General features: G+C 43.2%; 1 protein-coding gene across 1 annotated transcript in view; it reads right to left on the bottom strand.

Annotated features, from left to right (window-relative positions):
- Window positions 1–24,632, bottom strand: part of LOC148521827 (vasoactive intestinal polypeptide receptor 1-like) — a 233,734-nt gene that overhangs the window by 40,242 nt on the left and 168,860 nt on the right. The window contains exon 12 of the mRNA XM_088474760.1: window positions 8,904–8,945. Coding sequence (XP_088330886.1) covers window positions 8,904–8,945 — 42 coding nt within the window. The remainder of the gene's footprint in view (window positions 1–8,903; window positions 8,946–24,632) is intronic.

The following is a 24,632-nucleotide window of genomic DNA, read 5'->3' as shown; positions in this document are numbered from 1 at the left end:
ATACTAGCACAGCCATCATGGATATGAGAGGAGTCAGTCATTCTTATGAAATTGGATGCAGGACTACTTCCGATCACAAATGAGGATGTTGATGATGATGCAGGTGTTGGTGGTGGAGACTGAAGGCGCTTGGATCCAGATAGAAGGAAGCAGCTAGGTGACACTGGACTGATTGTCCCCTAAATTTCAAAATTTTAAATACCCTTTCCAATTTGATGAATGCGCTGCAAGTGACGTAACAGGGAGGAGGTTCCTAGATGGTTAAGGTCCTTACCTCTACTCACTGTTACATGGCAACGGTTACAAATGGCTTGGCAAAGGTTGTCCAGATTTGGGTGGAAATTATTCCACACATGAGAAGTGGATTTTGTGGTCCTTTGCCCAGGCATGGCAACAATGGGATTTTTCCCTCCATGGGCAACAACTGTTGCCTGACTTACATTTTTTACACAAACATCCTTGGCATAAATATCCTTATCATCATCCTTGTTGTTATCGCCAACTACGTAAATATCCTACTCATCCTCCTGGTGCAATTCCACAGAAGCGTCCTCACATGTTGCTTTGTGCTGCTCATCCCCACATTTGCAGAGGGCACACAAATGGTGGAATGAGGATCCTCTTCAAGTACAGTATTAGAAAGGTCAGGCTCACACATGGCAACCACAGACACACTTGGACTCTTCTTGGGGATCTGTGACTTTTCTGAGACAATTTAAAAAAAAATGTGTACCTCTTCTACAAGCAGAAGGGCTTAAATTATCACAACTAGAACCACCAGTCATAAATAAAGGCCAAGGCCTTATCCTTTCTTTGCCATTTCGTGTAGTGAATGGTATATTGCCAATTTTTTGTTTCTCTAAAGCTGACTTAACTTTAGATTTTTTTTTCTTTAACAGGGTAAAAGTAGATTTTTTTACATAGCCTGACTTAAGCCCCGGTGCATTGGCCTTCATAGATGACGTTGACGGCCTTGCATCGTCATCATGACAGCTACAAGACTGGTATGTGGATCCAGCTCTCCTGTCATGTGACTGTCCTCCATACTCACTGCAGTCTTACAGGAGTGTCACCAAGCAATTATAGTGCAGCTAAATTGCGGCTAACACACACAACCACATACAGAAAAATATTTATTTTTTTCACACTGGGGGGGAGAGCACCACTGAACAAAGCAACAGCCCCATGATAAATGACACAGGCAGCACCCCCGTGCACCTACCTTGCTGATAAGTGTGGTTAACGCGCACACACACAAACAGAAAAAATTGTTGGATGAAGAGCGCTGAAAGAGGTAGTAACCCCTTGATAAATGACACAAGCAGCACCCCTGTGCACCTACATTGCTGATAAGTGTGGCTAATGCACACACACAAAAAAATTGTTTTTATTTTTTTCACACTGGGTGGGGGAGCACCCTGATTGAGACAGCAGCCCCTTGATAAATGACACAGGCAGCACAGCACCCCTGCACACTTACATTGCTGATAAGTGTGCCTAATGGGCACACACAAAAAAAATGTTTTTATTTTTTTCACACTGGGGGTGAAGAGCACCCCTGAAAGAGGCAGCAGCCCCTTGATAAATGACACAGGCAGAACCACTGTGCACCTACGTTGCTGATAAGTGTGCTAACACGCACACACACACAGAAATAAAATACTTAATTTTTGTACACTGGGGGGAAGCACCCCTGAATGAGACAGCAGCCCCTTGATAAATGACACAGGCAGCACAGCACCCCTGCGCACCTACATTGCTGATAAGTGTGGCTAATGTGCACACACACAGAAATAAAATACTTCATTTTATTCACACTGGGGGGAAGCACCACTGAATGAGGCAGCAGCCCCTTTGTAAATGACACAGGCAGTACCACTGCGCACGTATGTTGCTGATAAGTGTGGCTAATGCACACACACACACAGAGAAATAAAATACTTTATTTTTTTCACACTGGAGGAGGTAACACACCTGAACGAGGCAGCAGCCTCTTGATAAATGACACAGGCAGCACCCCTGCGCACCTACATTGCTGATAAGTGTTGCTAACGCGCACACACATACAAAAAAATATATATTTTTTCACATTGGAGGTGAAGCGCACCCCTGATGGACAGAGCACTCCTTGGACAGCACAGCCAGTCAGCCCCTATGGACAGGACAACAGCTAGCTAGCCCCTATATGGACAACAGCCAGCCCCTATGGAGTGGACAGGACAACAGCCAGCCAGCCCCTTTATATGGACAACAGCCAGCCCCACCCCCTATGGACATAAGAAGCCAGCCCCTGAGTGACAACAGTAGCCAGCCCATATGCACAGCATCAGCAACAGCACAGCGAGCACATTTACACACAGCCCCCACTCTCTTTACTCTTCACAGATGGAATGAAAATGGCGGCGATCGCGGGATATTTTATACAATCCAAAACCCGCAAGAATCCGACAGCGGGATGATGACGTTTTGAGATCCGAGTCAGGCAGGAAAACCCGAGCCGTCTTGGATCCGACTCAGATCTGCAAAGTTCGGGTGGGTTCGGATCTCTGGAATCTGAACCCACTCATCTCTAGTAACAAGTGTTGGTTTTGAGGATGGTGAGTTATATTAGAGATGTATGTGGACCCCTGTGTTTTGATTTTGGACTTGGTTCTAATTCATCATCGTGGTTTGGCTTGGTGGTTTGGGTTTTGTCAAAACTATCCTCAAGTGTTTTGGTTCAGATTCTGTTTTGGTTCGGTTTTGGATTTCATAAAAATCGATATAAAAAATTTAAAAAAATGGCTTAAATCATGTCATTTGGACCTGTCTACATGCAATCCAAAACCAGAATTTGTTTTTTAAAACCGAGTTGCAAACTGACAACGGACCCGAGCTTGGACTTGTTTCTACTTGGACCCCCAAAGTGATTCTGAACTGGGACTCGATTTGACTTGGGACCGCTAAGTTCGGATGTGTTCGTATTTCATAAAAACCGAACCGCACATTTCTAATTTATATATTGGTGCTTAACTTGATATATTTGATGGAGATAGAATAGTTAAATGTAAAAGAGTATAGTGTAATCAGCTTATGTATTATACAGTGTTATATAGTTTATACATTCTGGAATACTACATTATATAGTAGAGTCTTTGCCTGAAATATATCACATAGTTGTAGTGTGTATGTTTCAGGTTAATATATCAGATGGTAATCATTCTAGATCTTGCTGAACAATGGTACCCACTTTACTCAAGCATCTCTGGGGTGATCTACATTCCTCGCCTCAAAGATGGTTCACCTGCCCCGAGGATGTCTTTAACTACCATGTTTCCTTAGCAATCAACATCCGATATCCGATTTGTATATTTATAATAGTATTGCAAAGATGTCTGAATAAGCTTGTATAGCATTATTTAATTATAAGCTGGTATCAGTGTTATGAGGATGGACCTGTGGGCCTGATTCAGAGCCGGACGCTCTGACCAGAGCGCTCGCTCTGAATCAGGGCCCTCCTACCTTAAAATGGAGCGGCCTCTTGGACGCTCGCATAGCTGTGGGTTACCACCCACAGCTTATGCGAGCGTCCATGATGATGGTCAAGACCATCGCGACCATCGGGCTTGCGACGAGACCCTGCGGTAGGGTCTCGCTGCTGCAAGCCCTGGAGTGATTTTGGCTCTATCAGAGCCAAAATCACTCCCACGGGAACACCTCTGTCTGGCAGCCACGCCCCCGGCATGCCCACCAAAGGGGGCGTTCTGTCACTCACCATCGACAGCATGCCCCCTTTGGTGCGAGACCCATAGCGACAGCTTGGCTGTAGCTATGCGGGTCTCGCGCATGCGCAGGACGGAGCTCCCTCCGTCGTGCGCATGCGCATTAGGGCACCATCAACTCACTAGCGAGCGTCCTGCGCTTGCGAGCAGGTCTGAATTAGGCCCTGTGTCTGTGGTTTATGTCGCTCTAGTATCATGGGAGTTAAATTAATAACAGCTTGGAATGGAACACATTCTAAGATGGAGTTTTGTATTTTTTTTGGTAGGTCATGTGAAACAAAATGGATGCCATGGCAAAAGGCTCTCCTCCCCCACACATCCCCATAGTTCCCTCAAACAAGCTTTACAAACAAACTCTACTTTTCTCTATATATTTCTTTCTATCTCCCTAAATCATACACTCACAAACATACATACAGTACATACAGATATGTTCTCACTCATCTTTGCTGCAGTCAGGCCACACAGGCGACTCGAGTTCTGTGAGACTCTGCTATAGCTGGGCATCTTTTTTGTGTCTTGTCCAGGGCCTGTTCTATGTTACACAGCTGAGTAGGGCGCCACATAGTGGAGGGTGCCTCAGCTGCGTACCATGCAGGCCACGGGCAGACTGTGTCTCTGTGACACAGCTGCACCGCGTGTGTAGCGCTGACCGGACGGGGTTCGGTCAGCACTACACAGTGCCAAACACACAGCCGCTGGCACCGGCAGCAGTGTGTTTGTTTTGATTAGCAGCCAATGAGAGTCTGTCAGACTCTCATCAGCTGCTGCGCCCACTGTCGGAGCCATCTTCCGGCTCCCGCAGAGAGTAATGGGAGAGACGTCATGACGTCTCTCCCATAATGCAAAGCGGCCCAGGAGGATGGACGGAGGAGCTGATAGCGGCTGTGGGACCAGGAGCAGGAGCAGGGTTTCAGGTAAGTGGTTTTTTTTTATTTTTATTACGTGTGTCTCTACTGGGGGGGACTACTACTGGGGCACTACAAGGGGGGGCTACTACTGGGGGAACTACAAGGGGGGGACTACTACTGGGGGCACTGCAAGGAGGGACTACTACTGGGGACACTACAAGGGGGGACTACTACTAGGAGCACTACGGGGGGGACTACTACTGGGGGCACTACAAGGGGGGACTACTACTGGAGGCGCTACAAGTGGGGACTACTACTGGGGGCAATACAAGGTGGGATTATTACTGGGGGCACTACAAGGGGGGGCTACTACTGGGGGCACTGCATAGGGGGGAACCTCCACTGGGGGCTCAACAATGGGGGGACTACTTCAAGGGGGGGGACTACTACTAGGGGCACTACAGGAGGGGGGACTACTACTAGGGGCTCTACAAGGGGGGACCACTACTGGGGGCACTATATAAAGGGCAATACTGGGGGTACTGCATAGGGGGGGACTACAACTGGGGCCTCTGTTTAAAGGGCACTGCATAAGGGGTACCACTATTAGGGGCACTGCATGGGAGGACTAATACTGGGGGCACTATATAAGGGGCTTACTACTGGGGGCACAAGTGGCACTGCACAGGGGGGACCACTCCCGGGGGCACTGTAGGAGGGGCACTGCATAGGGGGTGCCAAAAAATCTACTTGCTTACCAAAAAATTTGGGCTAGGGCCGGCCCTGGTCTTGTCTTGCCGAAAATAAGTCTCAATGCAATGTGACTCGGAAGCACCAGGAGACTGTGCTGATTAGTTTGATCTGCAACACTTGTACGAGTATATCTGTGTGCAAATGAGTCTCTGAATCAGCATGCGAAGAGCTACGATGCAGCGAAAGCAGCTTTTTTCTACACCAAGTTACGTTTACAGACTCAGTTGAACACAGACATACAAGTGTCATATATCAAATTAAGCAGCACAGTCTCCTGGTCTCCTGGTGCAACTCTCTAGCTAGTGTCGGGCATCTGTTTTTGCCATAAATCGCAATGCAATGCAACTAGGATAGTTGCATTGCATTGCGATTTATGGCAAAAACAGATGCCCGACACTAGCTAGAGAGTTGCATGGGACCTGGCGGTTCATTCACGCCAGGCATATCGCGCAGCATGGCATATTGAGGCTAGAAGAGCAAGGACACATCTGTATTTTGTTAAAACATATTGAAATTTCTATGTATATAAAAGGCTGATGCTGCTCCTCACCTTTATGGGGGAATTCAAGTGTGTTGCGTGCGCTGGCGGCCACTAGATGGTGCCCGATGGAGCAATTCAATTGTTGCACCATTCGGTCACACGCGACCGCGCACAGCCGCTGACATTTCTACTTGCAGCCTCATGAGCTGCCAAGCAGAAATAACCGAAAAGTGACCCGTTTCAGAGCTCAAATAGGACTTTCTTTTCGCCGTCCCGACAATGTCCCGTCATTTTGACAGTCTGCTAACTAGTTCGATTATATTTGACAATATGAGAATATTGATTTACATATATGTGAATATTATTGAATAATCAATTGTTAATGAAATACACTTCCCTTTACTTTATTACATTTTGTGTATGATCTTTTTTGAGTATAATTATCCTAATGATTTAAAGGTATATTTAGTTTACTGGGTATAACCTTAGGGTAAGTTATTAAATTGTTTATAATTAGGTATTAATTATGATTAATTATTAAATGATAAAAATATAATATTTGCTTTAAGAATATGATATTAATATGAGGAAAGCACATAAGAGGGCTTGCACAAAAGCTGTTCGGACTAGGACTCACTTTATCAACGGCCATATTTGGGTTTTTTTGGTTTGGGTTCTTTGATTTTCACTTTATAACCAAAACCGTAATTTTTTAAATTTAGATTTTGTTGTCTTTTAATTAATACATAACTCTATGTATGCTTATGCGTGTGTATAGCACATACTCTTGATTGCAAATACTTTAGCCTTTATAATGGCTTTATAATGAGATTTTACACAATAACACAAATGCACACTTTCACAGTTCAGAAGCACTTGGATTAGCATATTAAAGTATTTTGTCAAACACTGTATCCAGTACTTAAGGTGATAAGTACAGGGTTTTCAAGGCAATGATTAGTCTTTTTCATGTATTAGGCAATTTAACTGGTTTGATTAAGTGCATAATTGAACAACTGAAATTACAATGGGTCAAAAGGTTAGAAGAGACCTGTTGCTGTGTTAGCAGCAATCACTCTGTGGTTTGATGTGTGCTAGAGTCAATTTATGCATGTATGTTTCTGAGCACTGATTTCCTATGGTCATTCGGCTAAAAAACAGTCACAGGACACTAGAACGAGTAAATAATGGGTCTTAGTACTATGCCAGCTGGCACTGTACATCATACTTGCCTGCTCTCCCAGGACTGTCGGGAGCCTCCCGAAAATCGGGTGCCGCTCCCGACACCCAGCAAGACTAGGCAAGTCCACCAGAATGGATGCCAGCACCCCGCTAACCCCTGCGCCATCCACAAAAGTGGGCGGCGGGTGGGTGTGATGACGCGATTTGTGCTGAATCGCGTCATCGTAGCCCTGCCCCCTGCCTTATAATGCCAGTAATATTGGTCTTATAAAGTGGGGGGGGGGCCACTATGACGCAGTCACATCGGCACGCACCCGCTCCGCCTATTTGACCCGTCCCCATCATCCCTGCTGGACGGACCTGCCAGCCCCCTCCCGGATTCCCCTACCGAAATGTCGGCGAGTATGCTGTACATGCTTCCATGCAGATTTCCATGGTTTTGTCAATTACTGTACGTCTATCTGGGCCAAGATGGCCAGAAGTGGGATGTTCTAACATACAAGAAGTACAGCAAGGGCAATTCCCTACACATGCAGACAGTGGAAAATACACATTAGAAAGCCATATTATTTGCGGGTGGTCAGGGGCTGCAAATAGTATGTGAGGTTGATGGTTACAGATACTAGCGAAATGCTTGTGATTGGTTACTTTTGTATGCTCATCTCACAATGGTTGGTGCTTTCTTCATTCCTCCAGTATTCAAGCAGTTGTTTTCATATATGAGATGGGGAGTTGGTTCTGTTGTATTACATTTTTTTATTATTTAATTGATGCCTAATAGCAAAGGCATGTGTGCCTGGTGTAAACCAGATACATATACTACTGTTGTTAACCAGAACGTATCTCAAGTTCAGCTTGAGATACGTTCTGGTTGACAACAGTAGTCAACCGTTCTGGTTGACAACAGATTATTGCATGTCACTTTCTGAATTGGAAATTACACTCATTTTGCAGCCACCTCTGCATCAGCCCCAGAGTTACATCTCAGTATATACAATATATATAACAATGTATTCTTCAGTATATAAAAAGGATAGAGACTTCAGGAAAGCATGTAGACATCAGGAAACAACCATACCTCCCAACCAGTGGAGGCTCCAGAGGTGGGGCTGCAGCGCAGTCCAAAATTCAAATAGGGGACCAATACTAACTGCCATTTCAAATGCTGCCAAACTTAGATGCCTGGGACTCACTGGCGGTTGGCGTGGCTCCCCTATTTGAATTTTGGACTGCGCTGCAGCCCCACCCCTGGAGCCGCCATTGCTCCCAACCATTCTGCTTTTCGGGGTAGGTTAGTTCAACCACACATCCTGTCTCGCTGTTGAGAGCTCCAATGTATACACAGGGTTTGACTGGCCCACAAGTGTACAGGGGAAACCCCCATGGGCCCCACTGCCTGATTGCCCACCCCCTCCTCTAGGGATCAGATTCCACACTGTGCACTTGAATTATGCATCATACATATGTTACATTATACTCCACAGTACTACGGAGTATTTTCTACAAAACATTGCTATTATTAATCTGGTGCATTACATTTACTAGTGGTTAGTCAAGCCTCTGTGGAGACTGGCCACACCCCCTCTGGAGGCTGGCCACACCCCTAAGTAATGGCCTTTATCACTGCAATCCCCTCGTGGGCCCTTCATGCCTCAGTCCAACACTGGGTATAAATATATAACAATACACTTACGGGAACCAGGGGAAAACCTGAAGCTGTGGTAGCTGGCATTGAGCTCGAGCTGGAGCAATTAGCAAGGTCTCCCTTATCAAAGCTCACTTGTTGTAAACTGGAGCTACCAAATTTCTGAATTCTTAATGCATAGTCCCTTTTACAATTATTTACCTACGGCTTTATAGCAAATAAGTTCTCACCTCTCCATTGAGGAAGCAGTACAGCAAAGCCACAATGAAACCCTGGTGATAACAGAGAACAAATAAATGGCTCAGAAAGCTTACATTTCCTTAGTAATTACAGTTTACTTATCATGCATGGTGTCACCACATTATCAAGTTCATTTACAGTCCCTTCCAGAGAAGGTCCATCTATGCAGCATTTATACCATAAATACCACCTACTGTATCCACTCAATTACTGATAGTATGTGTATGAGCATGGAAACCATAGCTATAGTATGTCTCCCTTATACATTATATAGTTGTTAATGGCTTTCACAAGTGCCTTATTTTTCTAACATAAGGTAGAGAAATAAATGTGGGTCTAATATAGTGAAACCAAGTGTGTTAATGAATTATAATATATTTTCTACCAATGTGCTCAGGAACACATTTTAAGTTTTCTACTCTTACAAGTAACAATGGCAAAAATATAAAAATTATATATATATTATTATTATTATTATTATTATTATTATTTTTAAGCAAATCTTTAATCAGAATAATGGGCGTATTCACAGAGGTGTAAACCACCACCTGTATTGAAGGGATTGATGTGCCCTCATTAGTGGGTGACAAGTACACTTTAGAGTGCCCTTCTTTAGGCGCCATTAAAATGCACTTGGCTTAAACCAAAATTCATGTCAATGTAGACTTTCAGTTCACTAGAAGTCAGTGATGTCACTGCTTCCTAATAAGTGCGTGGACTCAGGGGCGCCGAGAGGGGGGGAGCGGGTACTAATTACCCGGGCCTGGGCTTGCAGGATTTACCCAGTGCTGCCCCCCTCAGCAGCTGCAGCAGTCTCCTATGCCTGTGGGAGGAAGTGATCACACTGATCGTGACCCCCTGGCTTCACACCGGGCTGAGGTACACACGGGGCCCCCCTCCCCAGTGCACAGCACTGGGGAGGGGCACTGCAAAAAAATATTTTCTTGCCTCAAATGGGGCGTGGCCATGCCTCCCACGATTAGAACACGCCACCTTCCCCCGAGCCCGGCACAGCTCTCAATGCCCCTGTGGGACTAGCATTCTCATGAATATCTGTCCTGCTCATAAAATCAATAACACTCTGAATGTGTTTTACAAAATGATAACTATACAGCATAAATACAACATTGGACCTGCCATCTGCCTCAATTTTGCTGATATGCATAGAGTTGGCTGTGCTATAAATCAGTGGTTCTCAACTCTAGTCCTCAAGTACCCCCAATAGGTCATGTTTTCTGGATTTCTATCTGTGGAAATAGGTGTGATAATTACTGACCCAGCAAAATAGATTCAATCACCTGGTCATGATTAAATAAATCCAGAAACTATGACCTTTTGGGAGTACTTGAGGCCTGGACTTGAGAAGCACTGTTATAGATGGTCACATTTTCAGAAAAGCAGAAGTTTGCACAAAGGAAAGAAACTGTGTCAATGGAAGGTAATGGCAGGGCCCATTATGTACAAGGCAGGCCTGCCTGCCACTCGGAAGGGGGGTGCAGCTAGATCCACAAGTGGGTTGAGGCTAGCTGCTCTTCTAATTCTCAATCAACTAGTAACCATTCAGTGGTTGTTTCATTTAGGCCAGACCTCTTAAAGTGTGACATTACAAAAAGCAGGCGCTATTGCGCGTGTACAAGTCATATGGGACTATGGAATTTGGGCATAGACACTGAAATTGGCAGCTGCTCCTCATGAGTCTATAGAAAATAATTAAATTCATTTCTATTTGTGATATTTTGCAAGTTCCTGCCACAATTTTACCACTATAAAAAGCTGCACTTAGGCTGGGCAATAGTGCTCGGGGCAATAACTTTTTCAATCCAGTTCACTCCTGTAATGCGATTTGGCTTTTGTTTGTGGCTATTATATATCTGGAACTATTTCACATATAAGCATATGAAGCTGGTTCCTTAAACCATTTTCAAATTAATTAGATACTATTGAGTTCTTAAGAATATTTCACAGCTAATATAATATGATTATGTAATTATATTAGATACTATATTAGATACTAATTTCATGTGTATCGTATTGTTTTAATCACGTGCAATTACATATTCTTTACTTATGTGTGTACTAGTAATTTGGACTTTTCATTTGCTGGGTTGCTAGCTATTGTGCATGGCGCTGCTGGGTTATTTTTTTTCCTCTTTTCTCCCCCCCTCCCATCTCTGTACCCATCTTCTCCTCTTCCTCCCATCTCCCTCTTTGTGTCCCCTGTCTCACCCTTTTCCTTCAATCTCCCCCCCTGTCTCCCATATCTCTCTCTCCCCATTTTCCTCCCTTCCTTTTGCCTCCCAGCTCTCCTTCTCTCCCTCTTCCTCCTACTTTCTCTGTCTGACCTCACTGTCAGATTCCAGTAGTCTGGATGCTCAGGTTAATGCCAAACACCTAGATCTTGTCCAGCTGTACAGTGAACCTTGTACTTCAAAGGCTCTGTGACTGATACCACATATGCATATGGCACAGGATAGTTCCTAAAACAACTTATCTACACACTGGATCAAACTATCTGCACAGACAGGAGAGGTGTTACCTCCCCCTGGACACTTGTCTTGGGTTCTCAGGACACTAGGCCTCAGTCTGGGCTGATAGTGAGCAGAGGTGCTGATCTTGTTAATAGGGAGAGGCAATGGTGGAAGTGCTGGGATTAAATCAATGTGTAGAGGGCGGGAGGAAGCTGAAGTGGTCAGGGAAGCAGTGATGAGGGGATGGGGAACTGGCCAAAGAACAAACATCATCTTGGCACCAACTTTTCTATCAGTACTTTCCCTAATAATCAGTATGTAATACAGACAGATGGGATCCAGGAAGTCAAAATCCCGATGCCTGGATCCCGACAGGGTTAACATACAGACACTTGGTGGTCGGTATACTAACCCTCCCCCTACCCTAACTGTAACCCTCCCTCCCTTGTGCCTGAACCTAACCTCCCCCCCTAGTGCCTAAACCTAACCTCCCCCTTCTAGCACCCTAAACCTAACCCTCCCCTCTTAGTGTCTAACCCTAACCCTCCCCCTAGTGCCTAACCCTAACCCCTAAATATAATCCTAACCCTCACCCCCACCCCACTACTTACCTTTGGCATCATGGTGGTCAGGATGCCGGTGCCAGGATTTTGACCGGCGTCTCTGGCACCGGTAAAATAAGCATCAGCATCCAGACCGCCGGGATGCCTACTGCATACCACCCTTGTTGCTGGTGGTGGAGCATCCCTACATATTGCCCCGTTACTGATCATGTGCAGAAGCTGTAGCTGATTTGATTCTGTTACTTATTTACAGAAGCATATTTCCAAATGATATTAAATGTTAATTTTGATTTAATTTAAAATATTATATCAGGGTGCGCTGTAAGGGGAGGTAGGATCGGACATTGTGTTAGTTCTTTTGTTAGTCATTGCTGGCAGTTACAGCTGTCAGCAGGGGGTACATGCCTTCTATCCAGTTCTACTGCTCTGGGGGCACAGACCGGTATCTTCCCTAGGGCCCTATGAAATCGTAATTGAACTCTGGGTGATCCCCAGCAAGGTAGCCAGGGAGCAGAATGAATGCTTTCACTATCACAGTGTTTATCAAATCATGTGCTGAGATGCTCTCAGGTGCCACAGCACATTATTACGGTGGACTGCAGGTGGTCCAGTCCCAAATCAAATGATTTTGGCTGTCATCTTGGAAAGCTCACCATGCACTGCCTGGTGGTCGGTATATCCATTTATACAAGCTGCACTGTGTAGTGAGATCCTGGACAGCCCCATCCCCTCTTACACTGTTTTTCTATTCTCCTCTTCCCTGGGATGCTTCCTCCACAGAGTACTGGGTTCCCTGCAAAAATTAAATATAGGTAGATATCTCACTGCACCCCTGTCCACCATATGATGCAGTCACTCAACATGATGTAGCCACACGATACCCATGGCAGGTGCCAATTTTTACTTTTTGCCCCCCCTCCTTAGTTCTAAACATCATTACATTATGCTATGTTTTAGGGAGTAGTGCAGAAAAAGTTTCATTTGGCAGAGGGAGTATTTAAGTTAGATAAGCAGATGGAGGGGCTAATTTTTTTTTAGGGGCCTTGCATGTCCATTGCAGCTTCATAAAGAGGCTTGAATTCTGCACCTGCTCTGAACTGTTTGAGACCCTGTCTCATTCTTTAGTGCAATATAACAGTTCTGCCACACAGAGTATTGTGGAAATAAAATTAATAAAAAAATTATTTTAAAATTCTGCTTTCATTGCACTCTTGTCCCATCTCCAAGCTAAGCTTCTATCATCTAGTCACTCAATGACTCACCCTTTCCCCTCCCTGTTCTTGTTTTTAGTTGCTTATCTTTCTTTCCCACACTCCTCAACAGCTCACTTTCTAATTTCCACACAGGTATCTACTATTATATGTCTGGTTTCCACAGTCTCTCTCTAAATTGCAGGGAAATTGCTCTGGCTCTGCTTGTATTCCCTTTTCAGTTCCATGCCGTCTACTTACTCTCACTTAGGGCCGGATTCAATTAGCTGTGAAAAGTTGAGCCTTAATGTTTTCGCCGCCTTTGCCTGTTTATAGGCAATACATTTTCCCTACGCACTCCCGCTTACCTCCGTATTCAATTCCAAAAGACACGAAAAGGTAAACAGGTGAAATCAGCGAATAGCGAAACTGGCAAAAAGTACCTAAGATTCCAATTCGCCTGCCTATACATGGGGAAAAGTTTTCCTCTGTTTTTTTTCCGCTTAGGCGAAAACTCATACAATATATCCCTAAAATGTCATTGACATAACCCTGGAAGACTACAGGGGCATTACAAAGACCAAACGGCATCACCAAATATGCAAAGTGACCGTCATGTGTATTACATGCCATTTTTCACTCATCTCCGGACTTGATGCGGATTAAATTATAAGCCCCACGGAGATCCAATTTAGTGAAGATGCAGGCTCCCTGGACTTTATCAAACAATTCAGAGATGAGCGGTAGAGGATACCGGTTCTTAATGGTAATATTGTTAAGTCCCCTGTAGTCAATACAAGGCCTGAGTCCTCCGTCTTTTTTTTCAACAAAGAAAAAACCTGCTCCTGCCGGTGAAGAAGATGGTCTGATGAACCTTTTAGCAAGGCTTTCTTTAATGTTAACAGAAATGGCTGCAATGTCCGACACAGAAAGAGGGTAAATACGACCTCAAGGAGGCATTTTTCCAGGAAAAAGATCAATGGCACAGTCAGAAGAGCGATGGGGAGGCAATTGGTCCGCAGCTTGTTCATTAACAACATCATCAAACTCTTGGCATGCTTCCGGCAAATGAGGAATAGAGAGGTTTCTCATTTGATTGGGAACTGGAGGAATTTGCTGGGTCTGTACAGGTAGTACACAGGAGAGACACTGATGGAAGCAACTCTCGCCCCAAGCGAGGACTTGCATAGTTGACCAGTTTAATGTAGGATTATGCCTTTTAAGCCGGGAAGGCCAAGGACTAAATCATAAGACGTTTTAGGAAGCACTAATGATTACATTGTTTCCTGGTGAAGGCAGCCAACTTGAAGAGACACTGTATGAGAAATAGAAGAAATAAAACTTCCCAAAATAATACTGCCATCAACTCCAGAGAGAGCTAGCTTGCTGGGCAGTGGATACACCGGAATACCTAAAGAATGAATCAGGGCTTCAGAAATAAAATTTCCTGCGGCTCCGGAGTCAATTAATGCTTCCACGTTTTTTGTGTCCGGTTCTTATAGGAAAGTGATGCCGATAACAGACTATCCATTACACGGGATGGCTTGATCAAAACCTCTAACTGGACACCCCCCAAACCAGTTAAGGTCTGGCGTTTCCCATAGGAAGAGGACAATCCTTAAGAACATGACCCGGAGTGGCACAGTATAGACATACTTTGTTTTGGAACTGACGGGTTCGAACAGCCGCAGACAGGCGAGACCTATTGACCTGCATAGGTTCTTCTTTACTGGTGGTAAGTGAAGAAGGACTGGCCTCCAGAGAGAAATGATCTTGGAAACAGTCCCCTCGCCCTCTGCTAGCCAAACATTCCCTGTGCCGTAAGTCGATTTTGATACATAGAGAGACTACCTCTAAAAAGGATTCTGGAAGATCTCGAGAGGCTAATTTGTCTTTCATTTTCTCAGAGAGCCCATGAAGAAATGCTGCTTTAAGGGCTTCCTCGTTCTACTTCAATTCGGAGGAAATCGTCTGGAACTGGACCACGTACTGTCCTACAGTACGGGTTCCTTGGCGGACTAGAAGGAGGTCAGCTTATGCTGAGACAGTATGGCTAGGTTCATTGAAAACTCTTTTGAAAGTTGCAATAAACGTATCGTAATTAGACACCAGAGGAACAGCACGTTCCCATAGTGGAGAAACTGAGTCCAATGCAGTTCCAGTCAGTAGGGAAATTATGTATGCCACTTTTGACCTAGGAGTCTGGAAATTCTGTGGCAGACATTTGAATTGGCACTTGTGTCAGCATACAGGCGAGATGTTTCGATGCTCTGTTGCACAAAGAGTTGATACTTGTCAGCACACAGGCATGATGTTAGGATGCTCTGTTGCATAAGGAGTAGGTATTTGAAGACACAAGGATATCACGAAGAGGGAACCTGGAACGAGGTAGTGGCAGTAAACACTAGGTAGCGACAACATTGCACAGGCAACTTCCTTCTGTCCAGAGGCAGGCTTTATACCCTAAAGTAGCAGATCATAGGTGGACAGCATCAGCTGACCACCACCATGCTACCACTGGGTAAAGGGTAGTCAGGTGATGTGAACTGTCATGGCCGCGTCCATGACAGCGACCACAGTAATCAAGGCACGACTCGGCGCATGGATGTCCACATGGCTCTTAGAATAATGCTCAGCACATCACCCACCACTGCACCTGTCGTCTGACCACCCGAGGGATCAGGGGAAGCCAGCACCGCATTGAGTAATGGCTGATCCGAGGCCGCAACCTGACAGCTTCCCCCTGAGCCAATCATAATGTTAAACGCCAAAATCACTGAAGAAATCACCTCTTCATTACTGTCTATAAATGTAGCCTCATCCCCTGGCCTAGACAGCCTTGCAGCCTCCTATTATATGAAGTTTTCAAGCATACTAGTTCCTCTCTCTTTACATCAATCATATATCGTGGTTTTGATACTGCAACCACAAGAGCCAAAATAAAATTTATCAACAAGAAGGGAAAGGATCCCTTTCTGTTTAAAAGTTTCCATCCCATTTCGCTGTTAAAAGTTGTTTGGAATATCTTTTCCAAAGTTCTTGCCAACAGACTCAACCTGGTCTCTCCATTTTGTCCTGGGCTGCCAAGCCTCAGACAATACCCAGAGAATAGTTACCTCGATTCACCATATCACAAAAGACAGGCTACCATCTCTCCTTTAAGCATTTGACCATGTGGGGGGCTTTTATGATGACAGCCCTTGTTTCTTATGGCTTCCAGGTGAATGGGTGTTCCCTTCCCTCCCTTTCCAGTATTGAATGGGACAAGCAAGGGTTGTCCTCTTCCCCCTTTAATATTTGCCCTCTCCATTGACCCCCTAGTCTCTAAAATAATGTCTAACCATAACATCTTGGGCAGTCAAATGTCTTACAGCAACCATAAAATTACACTATATGCTGATGACATTCTGTTAACCATAAACCATCCTGTCACCACAATTCCTAATTTGTTTGATACACTTAAATGGTTCTTGGCCCTTTCAAACTTCAAAATCAATGAGACCAAGACAAATACTTTTTCCTGCTCCCCAAACTGAAACACTTTTTGGAGTTTACAGTAACTTTCCTTTCACCTGGTCGAATTCATTAATCAAATACTTGGGAATAATACATACTAAAACTATTGATGGGCTCTTCCATGCTAACTACCCACCTAATATGTCCTGTATGTAATCAGACCTTGAGTCTTGGGTTAGTCACATTACCTCAATTAAAATGAAAATTCTCCCTCAGTTTACTGTACCTCTTTCAAACTCCCATAAGAGTTCCCCCACTGATTCTCTCCTTGTTTTAATAGCTAATGATGAAATTTACCTGGTCATGTAAGAAACCACAATTCAAGCTTGCTTCCTTTAGCATTTCCCTGTGGCCAGTGGCTATTACGTGGCCAGATTGGCCCAATGTGTCCAGTGGCCTTCCCCACAAGTCACCAGAGGTTGGGTGGATATGGAAACTGCCGTGTTAGATGACCATCCTTTATGTTCACTCCTCTGGCTACCCTCACTCAATAGGTCTGCTCCATCCTTTACTCCATGACTCCTTGACTATATGGTCATATTGCAACAAAATTGCCATTTTATCTCCCTCAGCATCTCACTGTCAGGCATCCCCACATTACTCCTCATCCTCTCTACATGGCATTGGTCTGGTCTAAAACTGGGGATCTTCCCTCCATACAAAGACTTGATGACCCTTCCTGGGTTTACAAGGAGCAGTTGGAATAGAATCTGCAGATTAGACACTTTTTTTCATACAGTGGAATAACACCTTTGATACAGATCTGTTTCTAAGTTTAAGCATCTCTGTCTATATAATCACTCTTCCACAGGTCTCATTTCTACTCTCTATAATTCCCTACTTCACGTCTCTGGAGCTAGAAGGGACCCATTCCATATTAAAGGGGAATCAAATTTGGGAGAGCAGTTCAATCAAGAGGAAAGAGCTGCCATCTTTGAAGTTATCCCTAAATCATCCATCAATGTCTTTATTTTAAAAAAAAATTTATAAATTGCTCTATCAATGGTACTACAGTATGTCCCCATGCGACCCCTTGGTATCTAACCTGATATCTCGGGCATCTGTTGGAGGACTTGTGATCAGCAAGAGTCTGTCATTTTAGAAGAAATTCAACACCATAGTCTCCCAGATCCCTAATTTTCAAACTTCTCATGATCCGAAGTACATACTTCGCTCCCTTCTTAACTCACATTGCCAAATGAAAATATAATATAAGCATCCTGTGGAACACCTTCACTTCCTTACTAAAAGTGTGGACTCCTTGGACCTCATGACATAATCAAGCCACCCCCCACCCCTTGTCACAGCTGCCGACACTTGAGACTCCTGGAAGGAGTCAGGCCTACTGGGCACTATAAACTGAGGTGGTTTTAGGAATGACCTGTTCATGGAATCTCAGTAACATGGAATAAAAGTAAATAGAATATATTCACAGGCAAGATATATAGCAACGTTTCACATAAAGTCTTACCAACACAGTTCAGATATGCAGTAGTCAATATAGGAGTAAACCCCCATATGTAAATAAAGTCTCTGATACTAATGTGGTGGGGAACCCCAAGTCCAATATGAGGCTAAAACCTCAGGATGGTATAAAGGACGTTACTAGGGTTGAGCCCTGTAGTGTGATGAATATCCGGAACAGGGTTGAGCCCTGCAAATTAGTGAAGATCTGGAACAGGGTTGAGCCCTGAGACGTGGTGAAAATCTGAGACAGGGTTGAGCTCTGTGATGTGAAGCAGGGTTGAGCCCTGTGATGCAGTGTAGATCCGTGACAGGGTTGAGCCCTGTGATGTACTGAAGATCTGGGACAGGGTTGAGCCCTGTGATGTGGTGAAGGTCCGGAGCAGGGTTGAGCCCTGCAGCGTGGCGAGGATCCAAAGCGGGGTTGAGCCCCGCGATGTAGTGAGGGTCCGGAGCAGGGTTGAGCCCTGCGGTGTGATGGGGATCCGAAGCGGGGTTGAGCTCCACAATGTACAAAGGGTCTGGCAACAATAACTGTAACGGTGCAGTTGGAAACTGTAGTAGAGGTGAGTTCAATGCCCATGGAAGTAGAAGACAACAGGCAGAGTAAATAATCCAGCAGGGTATGCAACCACAGTGATGGAGCAGGATAACAATACTTAGGCAATGGCAATGCTAAACTCTGTAGTGTGGCTGGTAACCAGTATCAGGAGTTTAACCGGAACACAGGCAGAGACATAGCAAAGTCCACAGCAAACCACAGGCACAGCAGGGATCTGGCAGGAGTCCAAAAAAGACCTGAAAGTAACGTTGCACAGACACTGAGACACAGTTAGTAACAGGCTTTATACTATGGGTCTGTGATCCATAGGACGTTCAGAACATGTGACCCAAATGGAATCAGGTTTGAAATAATAAGTAATCAGAAATCCCACAAGCTGACAATACCTTTGAGACAGGTGATCATTTTCATTCTCTATCCCCTGTATGTGGGAAACGCCAGCAACCAGGATAGCTCCTCCAATGACCACAATGGAACTTTGGCAAATGTAATTTATCTTTATGTACTGAGATAGTCACAGTCCTGACACCCCTTGAACTTCAATTTATTTGTATATATGATGACTTTTAGAATTAACTCTCCCAGTAACCTCCTGGACACATGCCTACTAATTCTTCCTAAGGCCTCCACACACAGGGCGATATAGCAGCCAATGATGGTTTTGAATGATATCGCCGCTATATTGTTCCATGTGTGGGCATGATATTGTCCACTGCGCATTCCCGTGGGGTCATTTGTCACTCCTCCAGATCTTTCTACATGTTCAATTGATCTGGGGGATCGACGACAATTCCATGCAGCTTGCTATGCAGGTGGGTGCCAACATATTGGGTGGTCGGCCACCGGATCGCTCCGTGTGTGGGGACCACCTGATATCTCAGCCGTCCGATTGGCAGTCGCATCGCAAGGTGCATATCACACCCTGTATAAAGCCCTTTAGTGTGAAACCCCTACCCTTTCTTTATATTTACCCCTTCATCCTGTTTCTCATCTCTTCTTTCTCCTCTTTTGACTGTGCAACTCCCTCCTCTTTATATATGAAAGATATATGTTTCCTGATCACATGATTTATCAGACTGTGTCCTGCTTGTGCTTATAATATTATTGTAACCTCATTCCTATGATTCCTTTGGTGTATAAATAAATACTTTTGAAAACCAAAAAATAGTTAGTGTGCTTATCCCTTCCAAATCCTCAATCAGCATGAGTGCTAGACAGCCTGCACTAGTATCCACTATGACAGCATGTGCATAACTTGTGAAGGGATGATCCAGGGACTCACAGCTAAAGTAATTAAATGTCAATCACTTATAAGGGGTAAATTTACTAAAGTGCAGGTTTTTAGAATTGGAGTTGTTGCTCATAGCAACCAATCAGATTCTAGCTATTATTTTCTAGAAGGTGCTAGATAAACGTTAAATAGAATCTGATTAGTTGCTATGGGCAACATCTCCACTTCTAAAAACCCACACTTTAGTAAATATACCCCTAAGTCTAAGTGTTAAGGTGTTTTATTTTTAATCAGTGGTTTCTCCAACTGGGCTAGAACAGATCAAGAAAGAAATTTTTTTTCTGTGCAGTAAAATGTTGAATAAGGGTTTGTTGAGTGTTTTATTCAAATAAAGTTTGTTTTAGAAATGTGTGTGGATCTTTTCTATTTTTTTTTTTATGCTGGGTCAACTGGGGTGGCAAGGCTGCTATTCAATGGGGTAAATTTACTAAGAATTGTGTCTGGTCGAGATGTTAATCACGGGTGTGTTTGGCCATTTTTTACAACTCGCAAATCTACAAAAGGCAAACTTTTAAACTCTGCAAAACACGGGTGAAAACAAAAATAGAAATAAATACACCATCGGCCAAACTTGCAGAAACTTTCCATTGACAGCAATACAACACTGGAATTTACCAAGAATCGTGATTATAATCATGAGTGTAATTTAAACAAACTCGGTCCAAAATAGAAGATTTACATAGACTACCTCCTGAACTGTGTGTTTAGCACAAACATACACAGATCAGTGTGACTCATATATGTTTCTGCCTCTAATGAAGGGAAAAAAAGGTTACATTTTAAAAATATTGCGTGGGGTTCCCCCCAAAATCATAAACAGCCCCAGGCTCTGCGAGCCAGTCCTGGTTCTAAAAATACAGGGGACAAAATGTGTAGGACCAATAATTGATTAAAAGAATAATTCTTTATTGGTATGCATTAAAAAGATATCTCTTTGATATCATAAAAAGGTGAAATATTTAAAATCTTTAATAGTGTGTGAATAAAGATAGGAAAAATTTGCTTATAGAAATAAAAATATATTAAATTCAATGCTGCCTCTTGTCTTAATTTGTCATTTATTATAATAACTATGTTTTCAGCTCAGTAGCCTTATTTCTCTTAACTGAGTCTCAATATGATTTTTCCTTTCATATGAAGAAGAAACAGTGTAATTATTATTTGTTACACCTGCAATAACTGTATACAATGTTTCAGAATTGTAGCACACACTTATATTATAGGCTCTCTTGTTACCAATAGACGTCACTCTTTTCCCATCTTTTTAATGCATACCAATAAAGAATTATTATTTGAATCAATTATTGGTCCTAGTGCTCTTCTTTTTCTTGTATTGAGTGATGATTCTCCTCTATGATCTATTAGTCTAAAATATTACTAGACTGGATTATATGTGAATTATAAGAGTACGGGACCAAGAGAACGACATTACAATTATTTATATTGGTGCGGGATTGTATTTTCTAGATTTGTGCATGTTCGGGAGTATTGGGCTACGGGGAACACAGGGAAAATAGGTAGGAAACACGAGCACATACACCATCAAAAAACACGATTCAGAAAACACAATACTTGGTAAATTTTTAGTGTTTCAGCTGACACAAGTCACCCGTGCTCCTGCGATGCTCTGCATGCTTAAACTCAGGCAATCTTGGACACAATTCTTAGTAAATTTACCCCAATGTGTCTGGTACTTTGCAGGGATTAGATGTGTCTACTATAGAAATGTACGCTGACCCCAGTGTTCCGGAATTTGGTTTTGGATCTGGATTCATCATCATGCTTTGGTTTTGGTTTTGCAAAACCACCCTCGAGTGTTTTGGTTTTGGATCTGGGTTTTTAAAAAACAAAATGATAAAAAGTTTTAAAAAAACAGTAAAAATCATGTAATTTTTGCAATCCAAATTTAAAATCCAATATAAAATCCAAATTCCCAACCATGGGAAGATCAGTACCATGACTTGGACTTATTCGGATCTCCTCAGGAGATCGGAACCACAACTCTGATCTGTCTGAATTCAGGAAATTCAGGGGGATTCAGATTTCTATAGAACTGAAACGCACATCACTAGTCCTCTATAGCAAGGGGAACTCACCACCGTGGCCTCACTGTTATAGTAGAACCAGACTAGGCTACTTGGTGCTGTTTTTTTTTTTGGGGGGGGGGGGGGATTTGCGAGGGGCTGACAATTTTTTTATGCTTTATCTTTTTCTATTTTCTTTTAAACTGCGCAGTGTACATGGGCACTGTTTTATTACAGGTAGCAATTTTGTGTATGAACTATATTACATTTCTCACAGTACAGCATGTCTACAGATGTGCATCTCTACCAAAGTCTTATTAAAAGTACAGAAAGAGGCCGGAGCTTTGATTTCTTTTGCTCTGTTGCTGGGGAAATGCATTTCTAAACTCACTTCCTGTAATGTAATATTCAGCTTCACACAAAAGTAACAAGTAAAAACACATTCCTGATGTTTCCTCATTCCCATTATTTGTTTATGCCATAAATAATATTTAACCAAACAATATATTGTAGAGAGGAATGTAAATAGTTCTTTAAATGAATGTCTCGTAATAAAAGGGTTCTGAGATTTCGATATGATGTTAAACTGAGCGTGTGTGTGTGCTGGTTATTTATTTTTGCTCTTTTGTAATGGGTAGGAAGTTTTAGCATAGGAAAAACATTGCAAATCAAAGTTTGTGAGGGCTGGGCAATCCTGAGCCACACGCCTGGTGGGGTGGTCCGTTTGCAGTAAATTCAAAAACTCATAAGAGCAAAGCAGGAGACAGCAGGCTTGACAAGCACTGACAGCTGCTCTCAACTCCAGGTTTCATATGAATCATGTACTGGCAGTAGTTCTGTCACTCTTAAAGACCCATGCCCATAACACTGTTTGTGTAATTGAATGAGGCAGTACTAAACTTGGTTGTGCTTCGATTTCAAGTTAAAATTGTGCATTATACATACTAAACGGCATTAAAACTGATTAGGATCAATAAGGGGTGTATGGTACAAACAAAAACCTAATGAGGTGGATTATTATGGAGTCTGTTCAAAGTTGAGCACAAGTCATCCGCAATTACATTGATTTTGTGCATGGATCTAAATGTGGATATTTGCCCATACACTGACGTGTATGCATCTATGTGACTGTACCGCCCCTATCACACATTTGGTTTCATAACTGTCATCCGCATCAGCACACAGTTGCACCAGTCCTATCCTTGGAGCAAAAGTAAGAGCAATTACTGCATTGACTAGGTCACATCTTTGCCAACTTTCTTAACTGAAAATAAGATGCAGACTTATTCTGATGTAGGGACAGATTGGACAAAAAACTTATTGGGAACTTTCCCAGTAGGTCAGAAACCCCCATGACATCATGGGGCTGCCTTAAACTTGTGGGGTTCAAATAATAGTGACCAGGGTATTGGTGGCATGAGCTTATTGTTGCCAAAATTGATGCGCTTCCTGGTGGCTAACCACTCACTTGGGATCATCCACCTTACTATATGCTATGAAAATTAGCATGACCCATTGCTCCACCTAGTCATTCTCTCTATACCCAAACTATAAACAAGTCACATGTGTAGCATACAGATGGTGGGCATGCACCTCAGACCAGTCATGCACGTGTTTTCCAATATTAGTAGGCAGCAAATGAGGCACACAGAATAATTTGTTCCCTACAGCATACAGCCACTGCGTGGATGGTGGAAAGTACAGACATTTTCTTAAATTATTGTGGCTAGTGTGAAAACATGGGGTATGTGGGCTATTATTTTAATTATTTATTTCCAATTATGCTATAGCACAGGATGGGAGCAGGCTTCTGCACAAGTTACTGTATAAGGTGGTTGATTCCAGAGACTAGTATATCAGAAAAATATATATTTATAATTGCCTATTTTAATATACTACTCAAAATGTTGGTTACAGTACAGTTATTAGCATGTACATATGTATATATTCTTACACTATGGCAGCAAGTGTTTTAATGTTTTCTGTGGTTTAGCAGAATTTTTTTAACTTAATGAAATGTAAGTAAATGAATCCTACTGCCAGTACAAGTGAGCGGAGGAGCATCGGAACAATGCAACACATTGGAATAATCACCATTTCATGTGTGCATGGAAACTCGGTAAGTCATGTTGGGAACATGTTGTACTGTACTTAGTTTATACATGAAACTATATTTTATGTAAGTAAAAAGGTTTCCTTTTTATTAATACATTTTGTAAAGAATTTTTAATAGTAAATTCTCTACATTGAATTTGGTCCTAACTGATATGATAATGGACCCCGAGTTAGACATATAGGGCCTGATTCTGAGTCGCATGCAGATGTTCTCAGAGTTGAGTGATTGTTACCTACTATGCATGTACAAAAATCCCTAAAAACATGTATGGCACATGCATTACACTGAGGCACAGTAGCAATTGAGTGGCATGGTGTGTGAAATTGGGATCAGTATGATTTACCACCGGCCACATGGTTCAAATCCTGACAGCGGCAGCCCAACATGGGTGAAAATCCCGAACAGTGATTAAGGTAGGTAACCCTAATCTTTCCCCCCCTGACCCTAACCCTCTCGTAGGGGTGCCAAACTCTAACCTCCCACCCAGTGCCTAACCCTAATCCTCCCTCTAAGTGCCTAAACCTA

Source organism: Taudactylus pleione, unplaced genomic scaffold (assembly GCF_031769625.1).
Source record: "Taudactylus pleione unplaced genomic scaffold, aTauple2 ptg000155l, whole genome shotgun sequence".
Lineage (NCBI taxonomy): Eukaryota > Metazoa > Chordata > Amphibia > Anura > Myobatrachidae > Taudactylus > Taudactylus pleione.
This window is presented reverse-complemented; position numbering and strand designations above follow the sequence as displayed.